Genomic DNA, 17,063 nt, shown 5'->3' with positions numbered 1-17,063 from the left:
GTCAATTATATCGCGATTTTAAAAAATTAAAGGGACAAAAAACAGATACCACAGTGACCAGAAATACTTTTATATTGCTAAGACACTATGAAAAAGGAAATCAACTTTCCTTAAATGTATGTATACTACCTTGTAAGAGCAGACATAACAGCTGGTTAAGGTTAGCTGGCCAATCACTCATTAGTTATGGATCTTGGACAAGTCACTTAATGTCTATTTTTTAACTGTAAAATACAGAATTTTTGAAAGATTAAAATGTTATAAAGTGACTGGTACAAACTACATGCTTAAAAAAATTATAGTCATTAATTCTCCCCTCAACTATTATCCAAATTTAAGAAACCCCTTATATTCTAAAGAGTTTGTTCAGGTAGACTGAACTTAGTATGGACCATCAAGTAACTTTTTTAAACAACAAAATCCATAAGATTTTTGTATCAAACAAGGTTATCCTCAAAGGAGCTACATACTTCCTTCATTAAAGTTACTATTGCTCAAGGTGACTAGAAATCTTCCATTGACTTGCAAAAAAATTTTCTATTAAAAAAAAACCCTTATTTTTTGATGGTAGATTTCCCGTTATAACTATAGAATATTTTTAATCAAGTTTGATGAATAAAGTACACATGGCCATAATCAAGTTAAGATTCTAGTCAGAATTAACATCTGACTGGGATGCCTGGCTGGCTCAGTCAGTAGAGCATGCGACTCTTGATCTTGGGGTTGTAAGTTTGAGTCCCACACTGAGTGTAGAGATCACTTAAAATCTTAAAAAAAATTTTTTTTTATTAAAAAAAAAATCAACATATGACTAAGATGAATGATGAGACTAATCCTCTTGGATGCCTTATAAGTAGGCTCTTGGGGCCATTGTCAGAAAAATGTTTAGCAATGCCAACATAATTGGGAAAACAAAAAGCAGGGTTACTTACTCAGAAGGGCAACATTCATCCTAACGCATCTTTATGCATTTATCTCATTTCTAGATAGTACAAGTCTGCAGCTGCTGAAGAGACCACTTCTTCATCATTTGCTTAGTGAAACCTTTTATATTAGTTGCCTTTAACCTTTAATATTTGTAAGGATAACAAAAATCTATTTTCAGTTAAACAAAAACATCCTTTATATAAGAAAAAATATTACAGCCAACCTACTAAATCAATTTCAAGGATGGAGAATAAACAATTATATAGTTTTGATAGGATTCTGTAAAAGCCATCAAAAAAATAAGATACAAAGTTACATAGACCTTATAGATGTTGCTATTCATAATACATATATGCAGTATTATTTTGAACCAACTGTACTGATGTGAATCCAACTCTGATCTCAGTATTTGGTAGTATATATCATAATATATTATTTTGATTTGTTGGAGTATTACTACACAATTTATATATGGCTCTAAGAAAATACTATTGCAACTTTTAATTCCACATAAAGAGACAGCCAATGACACACCAATAATAATTTCCTTAGGAGTCTGATGTAAGAAATCACAGGAAACATTCTTAACTTAAAAGATATGAATTAGATTCTTAATGCATTCTCTATAAGACACGAAGAAAAAGGAACAAAGAAAATTCTTAAGTTTACCATTTCCAAGAGGAGTTTATGTAATGTCAACAATCTCTTATCTAGGCATTTAACAGCATTATAAATTTGTGTGGGAATTAAGAGAATAAATAATACTCCTTAGAGGGAGTACAATACAAAGTTTATTCAAACACTTAAAATAATTTAAAATAATCAGTTATGCAGAGTACAGTGAAGTTAGTAAAAAACAATATCAAGTAATTTAAAGTGGCAGTACCATATAGGAAAGCAGTGGCTTTAATGACTTTATGGGAGAACCACACATCTACAATTCTTCTTGAAGAAAAATAATATGTGAACCTTTTTTAAATTTTTTTCCAGAATTTTTCTTTATTTCAGAATGTTATCTCTATTTCAGATCACTGTTTGGTATTCCTATTAACATCAAAGGTTAAAATGAAAGGCCTCACAATTAAGTAGCCATATTGTTTTGATAATGTCATGTCTTTATTCCTATGAATATAATTATCTTTCAATTGCAGGAGTCCTTCAGCCTGATTGTCATTTCCTATCTCAAAAATGTGTCTTTAATAAACTGCGTATATTGATTCCACTATTTATCTTTTCATACTATTGTCAGGTCCTTCAAGACTATGCTCCTAAGTATCTACACATAATATAACAGACAGCTACATGTTTCCTTTACTTCACTTTACTTCCCTTATGAGTAGTTCCTATTTTATGAGTAGCCAGGGTACCAATTTAGTATGTTAGATGACTATAGTATAATAAAAACCAGAAACAAATGTAACACCTTTATGCTCCTAAACTCTACATGTGCTAGGCAGAAATATATTAAAGAAAAAAAGCATTTTAAATAATCTTAGAAACAGTAAGATCAATGAGATCCCCTCTCCCACAAAATAAAAGTAAAACATATTAGTAACCACAGCCAGACAAGCATTATTCACAAGAATTCCATGAGACATAAGAAATAGACAGTTGAAGCCAGGTGTTGAGATTTATTCTCCATATCCAGCTAGTTTATAACCTGTCCACTGAGTGCTATTGAGTTAAATGCTTTGGGGACTGACTGAAATATGGTTATAGTTACACAAGAGAACACTGATTCAAGTCTAGCAATGACTTACGAACTTGCCTATGAGCTGATAGCAAAAAAAAAAAAAAAAAAAAGGCACAATTTAGGAACTTTTAAATCTGCCTCATGAAAGACCTTTATCTGCTAGCCCTCTTACTATTTTTTATTTTTTTGGTCTAATATACCAAATAGGCACTGGCTTTTGTAATGTGGCTTTCTACCCTGCTGTACTGACAAGCCCAGGTTGTTTTGTTTTTTTTTTAAGTCTTAAAATTTATGTTAAGTAATCTCTATATCCCACATGAGGCATGCTCTCATGACCCTGAGATCAAGAGTAGCATGCTCTTCTGACTGAGCTAGCCAGGTACTCTTGAGGTTGCCTTTTAATGAAGGCCATCAGAGTTACTAGGCAATGAACTTCAGAGTTGGATGGATGGGGGTAATGTTCCTCACTGCCCTCATTCTTTGTGAACCAGATGACTGCCAGCAATGAAACTACACTAAATTCTGAAGCATGACGACAGGAAAATTTAGGAAGGCCTGGAAAAAAGGTACCAAAGTGCATTACAAATACAAAACAGAATATTTTAATATTCTTCATAAATATTTATATAAATATTCACATATAATGAATAGGCCATTTTATAATACTGGTTAAAACCATGAAGAGCTGTTAAATCAATAGGTTTATCAATATCCTGGCTTCGAATTAATGAACAGAAATATTTTCAGTTGAAGCTCAATAAATATACTGGAGGGGATTAATTATACAGAAAAAACAGTAGTTTCAATCTTTCTCTGTTTTTACCAACAATATCTTTTATTGGTAATGATGGACTTGAACCACATTCTGTAAACCACACTCTGTAAAGAATTTTTGTAAAAATGCATTCATTTTCTGATAATAAATAAACTCATGTTTGATACTGTTTAAAAAAAAAGAGCAAAATGGAAAGATAATAATCCTGGGCTCAAAACCAAATGATTAAACTAAAGAAATATTTTCAGATTTCTCTCAGTGAGTCATGTAATTGACACCATTTCTTTTCAAGGTGTCTCAACTGGGCACTAGAATAATATTAACTCTAAAGCCATTTCCTCTGATTCAATTTTTGCTAATAAACAAATCTTTCCATATGAGATGAAAAAATGAAGGTATAGATTTATTTAGATGGAATTAGTTCAGCTAGGTATTTGGTGCCCTAACAAGTCAAACTGAAATTAAGCGCTTGGATAGCTCTCCCATAAAGCTTCTGAAAATTCAGCTAGTGGCACTGAGAAAGATTAAACATTTTTTCTACTTCTGTAAATATCCAAGAAATTTAAAAACTGACATCTAGAAAAAAGCAAGGCATAAATTCATCAGCACCAAGTAGAAATGATCTTCAAAAGGAGGTCTCTCATGTATCCTGATATAATATACTTGTGTTGATGAATAGGTTCTAATCACCCCTCTAGGAAAAGTCCACTGCCTACAGTCAACACTTTTAGGCAAAAGGAAAGATAAAACTCAGGCAAAATGGAAATGATTCCATTTTACATTTTGATTTATCCAAAATGTTTTTAAAAAGGGATTTCAAGGTTTTTGTACTTTTTTAAACATTTTTCAGAGGAGGTATGATTTCAGGTTAGATTGTTTTCCTTCCCTATCCCATTATTTGCTAAAGTGGGAAGTATCAAATTTATCTTTATTACTAATAATTCTTCAGCTACCATCTAAATGCTGCATTTAGTCACACTACAACAGCTTCCATTTAAAATAAGGCTCTAGCAGTAGTGAAAACTGTTCAAAAGTGATCATACAAAACCTTGGTTGTCTTTCCTGCATATGAAATATGACTAAATTGTTGGTGGCTAGACCTCAAATCACATACAGTCCACCACATTATTCGATCCATGACCTACATCTCGAATTTGGCTAGTTAGACAGGCGCACACAGCTACACCTGCTCCAGCTCTGCAGTGAGACACAGATCCAACCAACTCCCACCTGTAAAGATATAGGGAAAAGTGTGTTATCCTAAAACAAAGCATGATTTATTTTACTCAAAATGCTAACTGAAAACAAAAACTCCCTATTATTGAGACTGGTTTTGAAAGGCAGCAAGTTTCCTCAGGGAGATAAGATACCCCAAATGTTTTAAATTAATAGCTATGACTGTAAGTATTTTAGCACTCTGGAGTAATTTGCTACTGGAAGATCCCATTAAAGCATATGGAAAACATGAAAATTACCTATTCAGCACTGGGTCAAATGCTTCCACTGTATTTAAGTATGCGTTGCCATTATGACCACCAACTGCAAAGATTCTGCCCATCACTGTTGCGATCCCCACGCCACCCCTGGGAGTGGTAAGTGCTGCTACATAATCCCACTTGTTGCTTCGGGGATCATACCGCTCAACTGAACTCAGAGGAGAATTATCATCAAAACCACCTATATTAAAAAAAAAAAAAGATTTTTAATAGTACTACATCTCATAGAAATTAACTATTAAATTTCAATCCAATAGCTTCTACAACCAAATCTTCTGACATTTTAGAAAATAGAGAAAATCCAGGAAAAAATTCACCCCAATGCCCATCATCACTACCAAGTCCAATCAGACATTTTCTACAATTCGAGATAATTTAGATAGTATTTTACCTCACTACTAAGATTAAAAATCTTAAAGTGGAAAAACTCGAAGTCCCTGTCTCTAAGCAGATAATTTAGAAGAAAAAACCCCCACAAACATTTATATAATTTGTCCTTAAGCCTCCTAGAGGTAAGGAAGATAGTACCGAGATTCCTTCTCTATGTGTACAGTGTGTATCATATTTTTAAACAGAGGGCTTGAGAAGAGAATAAACTACCACTGAATCATTTGACTCACTTAGATATGTTAAAGTTTTCCAACTGTTTCCCTTAATACTGTTAATGGCCTTCATAATTACAGAGATGGCTATGACTGAATTTCCACCAATTTTTGCCAAAACTACATCTTTATGCTACATATTCTAGATGATGACAGTCCTCTCCATATATCATTCTAACAATGTTACTTATTATATTCCTGAGGGTTTTTTCCTTTAAAGATAACTGTGCCTCTTTTTAGACTCCATCTCAGTCTACATGAGTAATAACTCTCCTGAGCAAGTAAGCCTATTTTCCTGAGGACAGGAAGTATTGCTATAACGATCAGTCTATTTAGAAACAAGGTCAGTAAAAAAACAAAAAAGCAACAACCAACAGTTAACTCTCTAATGGATTTAACTTTACTAAATCAACTTAAGTGAGGTAAAATTCACCAATTTTATGTGCATAATTCAATAAATATTGACAAATGCATACAGTAGTATCATTACCACCATGACCAAAATAGGGACAGCTCTCCTAAACAGGGAGCTGTGAGAGACAGCAGTGGTGTGCTGCAAGAACTCTGGTTTCTCATAGACTCAAGTTCAAATTCCAGCTTTGTCAGTAGTACAGGCATGTGACTATGAGTAATTTATTCATGCTGAGTCTCTGCTACCTCACAAAGCTATGATGGTCAGATAGGATCTGAAGGTAAATTATGTTATTTCTTTTCTTTAATACACATAAACACATAGAAACATTACTTCTATTACTTGCAGATATTTCAATGCTAATACTATCCCACATTTCCTTATCAAGAACTGTAAGTTATGTAACACTAAACATTTTACATTTACATAACACATCATGTAAGATAAGTTCACATTATGTTTATGTTATGTTTCTCTGTAAAGAAGGGAATTAGCAATCACAATATTGCTATCTATTAACTGGGTAGCTACAAAGTACCAGATGCAGTTTGAGATGCTTCATATATATTATCGCTAATTCTTAGAATAAGTCTTTCAAAGATAATTCTCATTAATCCTCATTAGTAATTCTATTATTCCCATTTCATAGTTCTTTAAAACCCTGCTAATGAAAGTGTGCTGAATGGACCAGAAGCAGCATTGATTATCACTTGGGAGCTCTTAGAAATACAGAATCTGGGCTCCTTCCTTGCAGTTTAACAGTATCTCCAGAATATTCATATGCATATTAAAGTTTGAGAAAGCACTGCCCTATGGTTCCTTCCAATTCTGCAGTTCAGTGAGTCAAAAAGCATTTGCTTAAAGAAGTCAACATAATTCCCTTGAAATGAAGATGAGAAAAAATGTCTTAGATCTTTAAAGATTATAGCAAAGCACATTTGTGTCCTTACATTAAAAAACATATATCTTAAGTATAATCTTCTACTCTAGATATATTTGCTACTCCTAGTAAAAATATGACAGTAGAAATTTTAAACATGAAAGATGAAGATGTAAACAAAAAAGCATGAATGTGAACCTTAATAATTCAAAAGCAAATCTTAGGACTAATTCCACTTGAGCCTAACTGCAACATAATCTGTGTTATTGTGTTGTCCTATGACACTATCATTGTATATCCTTCAATAAATTAAACTAGAGAAATACCATCCACTCACCAACAACATATAAGCAACCATGGAGCTCACTAACTCCATTGCCTGCTCTTCGTTGACCCATTTCTTTAACTTCTATCCACTTATCCAGATGTGGATCATACCTCTCCACACTAGATAAAGAAGCAACTCCATCATTGCCACCTACTGCATAAACATGGTTCTAAATAAAGAAAAAATAAAAACACATGACATTAGATTTTTAAATGATTTATATGTGGTCTTAATGGTAGACTGGACTGTGCAAGAAAGCAGCGTTTCATGACATAATATGGTGTGCAATCAATCTCTGCATCCTGGAGAAATGAATATAGCAGACTTTTCCTTATTTGGTTAGGGATGTAACATGATGCAATCCAATAAGCAAACTGCCACATAACTTACTATAAGAGCCACAGAGCCAACTCCTCCACGGGGAGTATTCATTGGTGCCACTGTACTCCATTGATCAGATTCTATATCGTATCTCTCTACATCATTGAAGCAAGTGTTGTCATCTAACCCTCCAATTGCATAAATTGGACCTCCCAAGGAGGCCAAGGCTATGCCTCGCCTGCAAAGACAATAAAAACACACTTTAGCATCCAGTTGTGTTTCCAGGAAAAAAGTAGTGAAAATATCATGCTAACAGGAAGTCGTTTACTTTGTTAAACCTCAGTGTTTTTTCCCAATTATTTTTAGATTTATCAAAGCTTCTAAACAGATGACTACAAGGCTGCCAAACTGTATGACTCTATATGAACAGTGCCCTCTGGAGTTTTATAATATGCAGCCTACACAGGTTACTTTAAACTCAAATGAAATAAAGTAAAACCCAACAAAATACCATAAGTGGAGTCCAAAACATTCAATTAGCAAAACACACAGCTGCATAATAAGAGATTAATGAACTGACACATATTTTGCTATGGAGGTCAGAAGTCAATCTCAATTCTAAATTAATGTAATTGCAGAGCACGTGTTATTGTTTTTTTTTTTTTAATTGTTTAATGTTTATTTATTTTTGAGAGAGAGAGAGAGACACAGCGTGAGCAGGTGAGGGGCAGAGAGAGAGGGAGACACAGAATCCGAAGCAGGCTCCAGGCTCTGAGCTGTCAGCACAGAGCCTGACGCGGGGCTCCAACTCACAAAGTGTGAGATCATGACCTGAGCGAAGTCTGACACTTAACCAACTGAGCCACCCAGGTGCCCATCAGAGCACGTGTTTTGATGCAGGGTTTCACTGTACCACACAAAAGAATCAATTTTTATATTACATGATTTATATCACATTGGTTTACTTCTGATGGGCATTTATTTCTCTTTTTGAAAAGAAGGAGACAGCCCTTGTTAAAAGCTAACTCACTGTAATGGTGACCAGAAAAAAAATTCCATCAATTTCTTAAAAAACACATTCAAAGCAATCAAAATTTAAACTATTCTAAAACTGGGGCGACTGGGTGGCTCAGTCAGTTAAGCGGCCAACTTTGGCTCAGGTCATGATCTTGCGGTCCGTGAGTTTGAGCCCCGCGTCGGGCTCTGTGCTGACAGCTCAGAGCCTGAAGCCTGTTTCAGATTCTGTGTCTCCCTCTCTCTGACCCTCCCCCATTCATGCTCTGTCTCTCTCTGTCTCAAAAATAAATGTTAAAAAAAAAAAAGATTTAAACTATTCTGAAACTATAATCCGTCCCTGAGTTGGTATGTACTTTGGATAAAGCAGTATATTTTATAAACATCTACTACCTTGCTTCTTCATCTGTAACCCATTTGAGAAAGGAGCAGACATGGGTGGTATTGAGTTAATATAGGTAAAGCACTTAGAATGGCAACTGGCCCATATTTAGTGCTATGTATTAGCTATATTACTGGAGAGCACAGCTGTTTAACTGAGATTCTAACTCTTTAATTAAAGAGAATCCTAGGAAGAATTCTTAAAGATAATGTTGTTACTCATTTTCAGTCCCCTTAACCTCTTTTCTCTTGAGTATCAAGCAATGACTTACAAAATACTGTGGCAATAAAAACTCACAGGTGTGTGAATATGTGTGTGCATGCTAGGACATACAGGTGTTATATCGTGGCAGACGTGTGCCAGATAAATCTCCCTCCCCACCACCATCCCAAACCACAAGAGCATATGACATATTGGCTATCTCCTACTACTCAAAACTCTGTTGATCTTCATGAAATCACACGTGTGAATTCCCTCCTAAATCTCTGGCTGGTACTATTCTGTTTCCTTTATCAGCGCCTTCTTTTCTACTTCATCGTCAAATTTTGAAGTTCCCTAAGGCCTCTTATCACTTTTACTTTCTCTCCCAAGGTAATTTCATTCCTTCCATGGATTTATGGTAACATTTATTTATATTTCTAATAAATGTAATGGAGCATTCTGTAATTCCTCCCAGTGAATTACATGAATTATATGTGTATTTGTTAAAATAATATCTATTTTGCACCACATGGGAGATTAAATTAGATTACCTTTTCCTTTTCCTTTTTCAAATTCACAATTCAGCAAATAGAGTGAGGATGTCAAAGACAGCTCAATAATTCACATAAACCTAGATATGAGAGTAATTCTGCCTTCTTGATTCAGAGTGAAAACGTAATGGAAGAAAAAGAGTTATCTGGATAAATACTGAAAATCTTGCCTAAGAGCAGCTTTGTACAGAGAATAAAATTCAAAACACCTTAATTTTATCTTGCAATTTTATTTAAAGAAACAAACCCAAACTAATAAAACCTAACTTCAAATATTGAGGTTTATATCAAGGTTTGCAAACTGTAGCAACATTCTGTAAGAGTTAAAAATGGCTAATACGAAAATGAACAATTTTATTATTTTTTTTAATGTTTTTGTTTTTTTGAGTGAGTGAGGAAGGGGCAGAGAGAAAGGGAGACAGAGGATAAACAGCAGGCTGTGCACTGATGGTGGGACTTGAACCCACAAACCATGAGATCATGACCTGAGCCAAAGTCAGACACTTAACCAACTGAGCTACCCAGGCGCCTCGTGATGAGCAATTTTAAACTGAACTGCACATGGGGATACACTAACATCTAATTTTCTATTTTTAATTAATTTAACATAAAATGTTTTTAACTGGGTTTTCTTCTCATGTTATAGTATGAGATATTAGATGGAAATGTGAAGAGAGTTCTGCTGAAAAGAGATTTTTAGCTTTTCTTTTTTCTTCACAAGGAGAAAGAATCCTAGGGAAGAAAAAAACTGGTCTTAAAATACACTATTACTTGTCACTTACTTAGAAATAACATTTTAATACTTTAATAGAACTGAATTTATGCTACATAGTAACTACCAATAGCTTAAATTATAATGTGTAGATTAAAACATGGGAGAAAATTCTAAAGTACACTTTTAATTTTTATACCCTTGCCTTTTTATCATGATGCTAAGCTGGTTTTTAGCCAAGACTTGGACCAACATGTGAGGCCTGAAACCATAAAAATCCTACAAGAGAGCAAAGGCAGTACTTTCTCTAACGTTGATCATAGCAACATCTTTATACTTATGTCTCCTGAGGCAAGGGAAACAAAAGCAAAAATAACCTACTGGGATTACATCAAAATAAAAAGCTTCTGCACAGCAAAGGAAACAACCAACAAAACTAAAATATATTGAATGGGAGAAGATACCTGCAAATGACATATCCAATAAAGGGCTAGTATCCAAAATATATGAAGAACTTACACAACACCAAAATAATAATAATAATAATAATCCAATTTAAAAATGGGCAGAAGACACACACAGACATTTCTCCAAAGAAGACATCCAGATGACCAAAAGACACATGGAAAGATGCTCAACATCAATGATCATCAGGGAAATGCAAATCAAAACCACAATGAGATACCACTTCACGCCTCTCAGAATGGCTGAAAATCAAAAACAGAAGAAACAACAATGTTGGCAAGGATACAGAATAAAAGAAATCCTTGTGCATTGATGGGAATGCAAACTGGTGCAACCACTATGGAAGACAGTACGGAGGTTCCTCAAAACATTACAAATAGAACTACCCTAATATCCAGTACTGGGTATTTACCCAAAGGATATAAAAACACTAATTTGAAGGAAAATATGCATCCCTATGCTTACTGCAGCATTATTTATAATAGCCAAGCTATGGAACCTGACCAAGTATCCATCAATAGATGAATGGATAAAGAAGATGTGGTATATACATACAAAAAATATTACTCAACCATAAAAAGGAATGAAATCTTGCTATCTGCAACAACACAGATGGAACTAGAGAGTACAGTGCTAAGCAAAATAAGCCAGCCAGAGAAAGATAAATACCGTATGATTTCACTCATATGTGGAATTTAAGAAAATAAAACAAAGGAACAAAGGAACAAAAAAAAAGGAGAAACAAACCAAAAAACAGACTCTTAAATATAGAGAACAAACAGATGGTACCAATGGGGAGGTGGGTAGGGAACGGGTGAAACTGTTAAATCATTATATTGTACACCTGAAACTAACATAACACAGTATGGTAACTACACTGGAAGTAAAATAAAATTTAAAAATCCTCTCTCCAAACCAAAAATCTTCAACAATTTTTTATATGACACAGTTTTCAGGTTTCTTACTAACCTGCTAGTCCTTGCATGCATCCCAGGTTATAACTCTCACATTTACAACAATTTTTGTGTGCACCCATTTGCCATAATTATTTTCAAATGATAAACATATATTACTGTATTAGCAGGTTAAATTCATTTAAAAAATCCAATCAGAATAAATTTAAAAGGATGCAATAAAAAAGTATAGAGTCTAACTTTTATTACCATCTCCCAAATGATGTTGTATATATCCCACCGAGACCCCAGCTATAGATACAGATCAGCATAAAGAATACCACTACAATCTTCCTTGATATAAAGACTCCACTTCTCAAGACAGGCAACTACACTGTATTCATTTTCCTTTTCTTTCTTTCTTTCTTTCTTTCTCTTTCTTTCTTTCTTTCTTTCTTTCTTTTTTTTTAAGAGCTGTGCTTCATATTGGTTCATGTACTTTTCTCCATAAGAAACATAAATTAATTGCAAACCTGGTTTTCCACCATGTTGTACTGGTATATTTCATAATATCTAAAGCAGACTTTTAACCTGTAACCTTAATATTTTTAAGTATTACTGCCTATCAATTTAGAGTATGTTTGGTCTACTATGCTTTTGAACCTTGATACCACCTTAAGATACCTGAAAATTCGATAGAATAGTCATTAAAAAAATTCTGAACAGGCTAGTCAACATCCACTAAGTCATGCTACTGCAAATCTTTCTCCTCTTTAGACTGATCCACTTAGCAACATATATTTCAATTTACTGTAGATGAAAAGTTTAAATATTAATGCTAATAAAAAATAAGTAAAAAATGAGAGATATTTTCTTAACATGTTAAAATACTATGCCTTAGTCCTAAAGCCAGTATCTCATTTACTAGGGAAACATCAGAGACATTTCTACTAAGATCAAGAATAAGATAGAAATGCCTACTATCTCTGCTACTATTCATGCTGAATTAGATTAATAGCCAATATAACTAGATAAGAAAAACCAATTCAAAGCATAGGAATATGTGGAAAAACTGGCAAAAGTTGAATAAGGTCTACGGATTAATTAATATCTTTGTATTAATGTTAGTTACCTGGTTCAAATAATTGTACCACAATGGTGTAAGATGTCAACATTATAGGTACTAGTTAAAGAGTATATACAGCAGGATTTCTCTATCTCAGCACTACTGACATTTGGGGCTAGAAAATTCTTTGCTGTGGGGAGCTTTCTTGTGCATTACAGGATTTTTAGCAGCATCCTTAGCCTCTCTCAACTAGATGCCAGCAACAACTCCCCCAACATCCCCGACCCCAAACTATGACAACCAAAAATGTCTCCAGGTATTGCCAAGCATTCCAAAATGGGAGTGAAATCATCTTTAGTTGAGAACCATTGGTATACAGGAACTCTACTATTTTTGCAACTTTTCTGAAAACCTAAAATTATTTCACAGTTAAAAGTAAAAAAAAAAAAAAAGTCAATGCTCAGGTTTACATGGAAACTATATCAATTGTTACTATATTCTAAAATATAAAAATTTAAAATATATTCTCAACGGATGCTTTAACAAAATGTGTTTAAGAAGGTATTTTAAGTTTCTAAAAGTGTAAAAAGCAGAAAATTAGCCCTTTAAATTATTGAGAGCTTTATTTTCCAACAAATCAAAAAAAATTTCCATGCTGATTCACCTCTTTGTGTTCATTGAAGCCTTCATCATCCATTTATTAGTGAGAGGATCAAACATCTCCATGCTACCTAAATGTTCATTGCCATCATGTCCACCTACTGCATACACTTTACCTGTCAAATAGAGAAGCATTTTCATTTGATTCCAAGTAAGTAAACTGTTATATAGATTTATACTCAACATATAATTAGAATAGCATGAGAATTTCAAACTATTCTTCTGTTCAACATCATGAATTAATGTCAGTTAAATAGTCAAATTAAAATAATTATAAGCTTCTACTTAATAAAATGCCTGGAATGTGCTGCTGTATATGAAGTTACTTAAATGCTCAAACACTATCCTACCTTAGGTTTCCCAACTTATTACTTAGTAGATAAAATCACTAATCATGCTTTCAAAGAATGTTTGATAAAATTTTTAAAATGCTCAGTATGTTAAAGAAAATATAAAATTCAATACATATGATCAAACTTTTTCTAAATGAAATTATTAAAAATACACATACAATAACTGTAAAGATTATATACAAAAATGTCAACTAGGATTATTTCTGGGTGTTTGGATTATAGATGATTTTTACTTATTAGAATGTTTTCAAATTTCCCCCAAAAAAGCTTCTATAATCAGAAAAAAAGTTAATTTTTCAAGTCTCCTAACAATTTATCCATGTTTCTGTAATTATTTCATTTTCAGTAACCAGTAAAAATATATATATAATTTCAATAATAAATATATAGAGGGGCGCCTGGGTGGCTCAGCCGGTTGAGCGGCCGACTTCAGCTCAGGTCATGATCTCACGGTCCGTGAGTTCGAGCCCCACGTCGGGCTCTGTGCTGACAGCTCAGAGCCTGGAGCCTGTTTCAGATTCTGTGTCTCCCTCTCTCTCTGTCCCTCCCCTGTTCATGCTCTGTCTCTCTCTGTCTCAAAAATAAATAAACGTTTAAAAAAAAAATTAAAAAAAAAAAAATAATAATAAATATATAGAAAAAAGCTGATATATATTTGAGTTCAATAAACACTTTTCCTTAGTTTATTTTGCAAATATAACTCAAAAGAGTTTAACTCTTTATTTTAACTCCCTTCTCCCTACTACTCATCTCCCACTGAAGCATCTACATGCAAGAGATTGTTCGCTGAGCATCTATGGGCATAAGGCAAGTAAATAATCACCACCCAAATATTTTATTGATAATATTGAAACATTTTATAATTTAGCAATTTTCTTACAGAAAGAAATTGTCAAAGTTTACATATTTATAAAAAGCGTTATCATCATGTGCTATGACTTAAGACAATAATGGACCTACCTTCCACAGAGATTACACCGACGTGTCGCCTTCGACTATTCATTTCTGGCCCAAAAAACCAACTATTTTTGTTGATAGAATAGCATTCAATACTGCGAAAGGGGTCACCAGATCCACCTCTACCACCTACACAAAACAGCACACCTGAAGGTAAAGCCACAAAATAGAGATCAAAATTATAGCTCCCTAATTTTTTAAAAATTAGTGTGGAAAAAATACTTAGAAAGTCAAAATTTTGATGAACTGCTAAAAAAATGAGTTACTTGGATAACTTCAATGTCATTGTTACTAAAAAATCTGATTTTCTTTTTCCCAATTTCAATGTCTCAAATAGGATACATCAGCTATCTCTGTTTGCAAACATCTCATTATAGTATGGTTTAGATCTTCACCCACTCTGTAAAATTTCTGTTGCTAAGGTCATAACTATATCCAGTAAACTCCTAAGTTAATTTCTTATTGAATACAACTGCCACATTTGATATGTTGATCACCCTGTTTTGGGGGAAACTCCTTAACTCTTCTGATTTCCATAATATCAAGGTTTCCTTTTGTCTCCAATAATTTCTCTTTCACATGTTTCCCATATTTCATCCTCAGCCTACTTCTCACATACTTCATGATCACACAGGAAAAGTACATTCATTCCTTGATTTTAAATTCCATCTGTATCATAATGCCTTCCAAGCTAGATATCTAAGCCACATTTCTACTTGATGTCCCATGTAGTAGTCTTTTGGCTTTCAGACTGTCAACAGAGTAAACTGATTACAAGACTCTTTCAACAGCTTTCCATTACCTACATCAGTAGTTCTTAAAAACTTTAGTGAATGTCACTAAACTATATGCATTTAAAAATGGTTAAGGGTGCCTGGATGGCTCAGTAGATTAAGTGTCTGGCTCTTGATTTCGGCTCAAATCGTGATCTCACAGTTCGTGGGATGGAGCCCCGTCTCCAGCTCTGGCTCTGCATTGACAGTGGAGAGCCTGCTTGGGATTCTCTCCTCTTTCTGCCCCTTTCCTGCTTCACACACTCACTCTCTCTCCCTCTTTCTCTCTCTCTCTCTAAATGGATAAACACTTTTTTTAAATGGTTAAAATGGCAATTTTTATTTTATACATATTTCACTGCAATCTAACAAATATCAAAACTTCAGTGAAGTTTACAGAATCATCTGGAAGGCATAAACCAGATTTATGGGCCTGACCCCCAGAGTTTCTGATTCAATAGGTGTGGAGTAGATCCAAGAATCTGTATTCCTAACAAGTTCCCAAGTGAATGCTGATGCTGCTGGGCCAGGGGCCACCACTTCCTTTATACTTTGAGAATCAATGCCCTACAAGATAAAGCCAGCACAGCATAAAGGCCTTGTTGCACTGTCTAACCTGATCTTCTCCCTCTCTTTGTCTTAAATTTCATGTTTCTGCAACATGCATACAGTGCTCATCCTCAATGGTTCCAATGGCAATTTTTGGTAATATAATTCACTTAACACAGTTTAGAAATGATTATGCTGATATCTGTCTCCAGAGTCCAAGATAGGTTAGGACTATATGTTAACTTATATTTTGTACTAATCAGGGCTATCACAGTGCCTGGTATGTACTAGACATTCAAGAGATGCAAAAGGAACCGAATACCCCTTTCCTTAACTGGCACCTAGGAAAACGTCTGTTTATTATTCAAAACTAAGGTTTACTTTCTCTATAAAACCTTTTCTGACCCTTCCAAGGTAAAAATAACCACTCTTTTGTGTTTCCCATTATACTTGTGAATATATCAACGTCCCTTTAATACTTCAGTGCATTTTTTTATTCACATGTCTATTTCCCTAGATCAGACTGCATGTTCTCTCAAAATAGGGCTGGCTATGTGTATCTGCATTTCTGATGCCTGCCCCAGAACTTGGCATGTGGTAGGCACTAGATAAATATTTGCCAAATGACTACATTAAAAAAATGTCTAAAACTGCTTTGCCATCTTTTCCAATTCAATATTTTTTTAATTTTTTTTAATTTATTTTACTTTTGAGAGAGAGACAGAGTGTGAGCAGGGGAGAGACAGAGAGAGTGGGAGACACAGAATCCGAAGCAGGCTCCAGGCTCTGAACTGTCAGCACAGAGCCCAATATGGGGCTTGAACTCATGAACCGTGAGATCATAACCTGAGCCAAAGTCAGACGCTTAACCGACTGAGCCACCCAAGCGCCCCACTAATTCACTATTTTTATTTAAGTTTATTTATTTTTGAGAGAGGGTGAGCATGGGGAAGGGGCAGAAAGAGAGGGAAAAAGAGAATCCCAAGCAGGCTCTGCACCGTCAGCACAGAGCCCAACACGGGGCTCGAACCCACAAACCATGAGATCATGACC

At 34.3% G+C, this 17,063-nt stretch overlaps 1 protein-coding gene across 5 annotated transcripts in view; it reads right to left on the bottom strand.

Moving 5' to 3' along the window:
- Positions 1–1,700: 1,700 nt before the first annotated feature.
- Positions 1,701–17,063, bottom strand: part of KLHL8 (kelch like family member 8) — a 72,553-nt gene continuing 57,190 nt past the window's right edge. For 4 of the 5 annotated variants that reach the window (XM_042935965.1, XM_042935963.1, XM_042935967.1 and 1 more), the window contains 6 exons: positions 14,692–14,835; positions 13,383–13,494; positions 7,504–7,672; positions 7,123–7,282; positions 4,871–5,072; positions 1,701–4,625 (listed from right to left, as the gene is read on the bottom strand). In XM_042935965.1, coding sequence (XP_042791899.1) covers positions 4,502–4,625; positions 4,871–5,072; positions 7,123–7,282; positions 7,504–7,672; positions 13,383–13,494; positions 14,692–14,835 — 911 coding nt within the window. In that variant the 3' untranslated portion in view covers positions 1,701–4,501. The remainder of the gene's footprint in view (positions 4,626–4,870; positions 5,073–7,122; positions 7,283–7,503; positions 7,673–13,382; positions 13,495–14,691; positions 14,836–17,063) is intronic. The other variant, XM_042935966.1, reaches the window with a different exon arrangement.

This window comes from Panthera leo, chromosome B1, assembly GCF_018350215.1.
Source record: "Panthera leo isolate Ple1 chromosome B1, P.leo_Ple1_pat1.1, whole genome shotgun sequence".
Taxonomy (NCBI): Eukaryota; Metazoa; Chordata; class Mammalia; order Carnivora; family Felidae; genus Panthera; species Panthera leo.
This window is presented reverse-complemented; position numbering and strand designations above follow the sequence as displayed.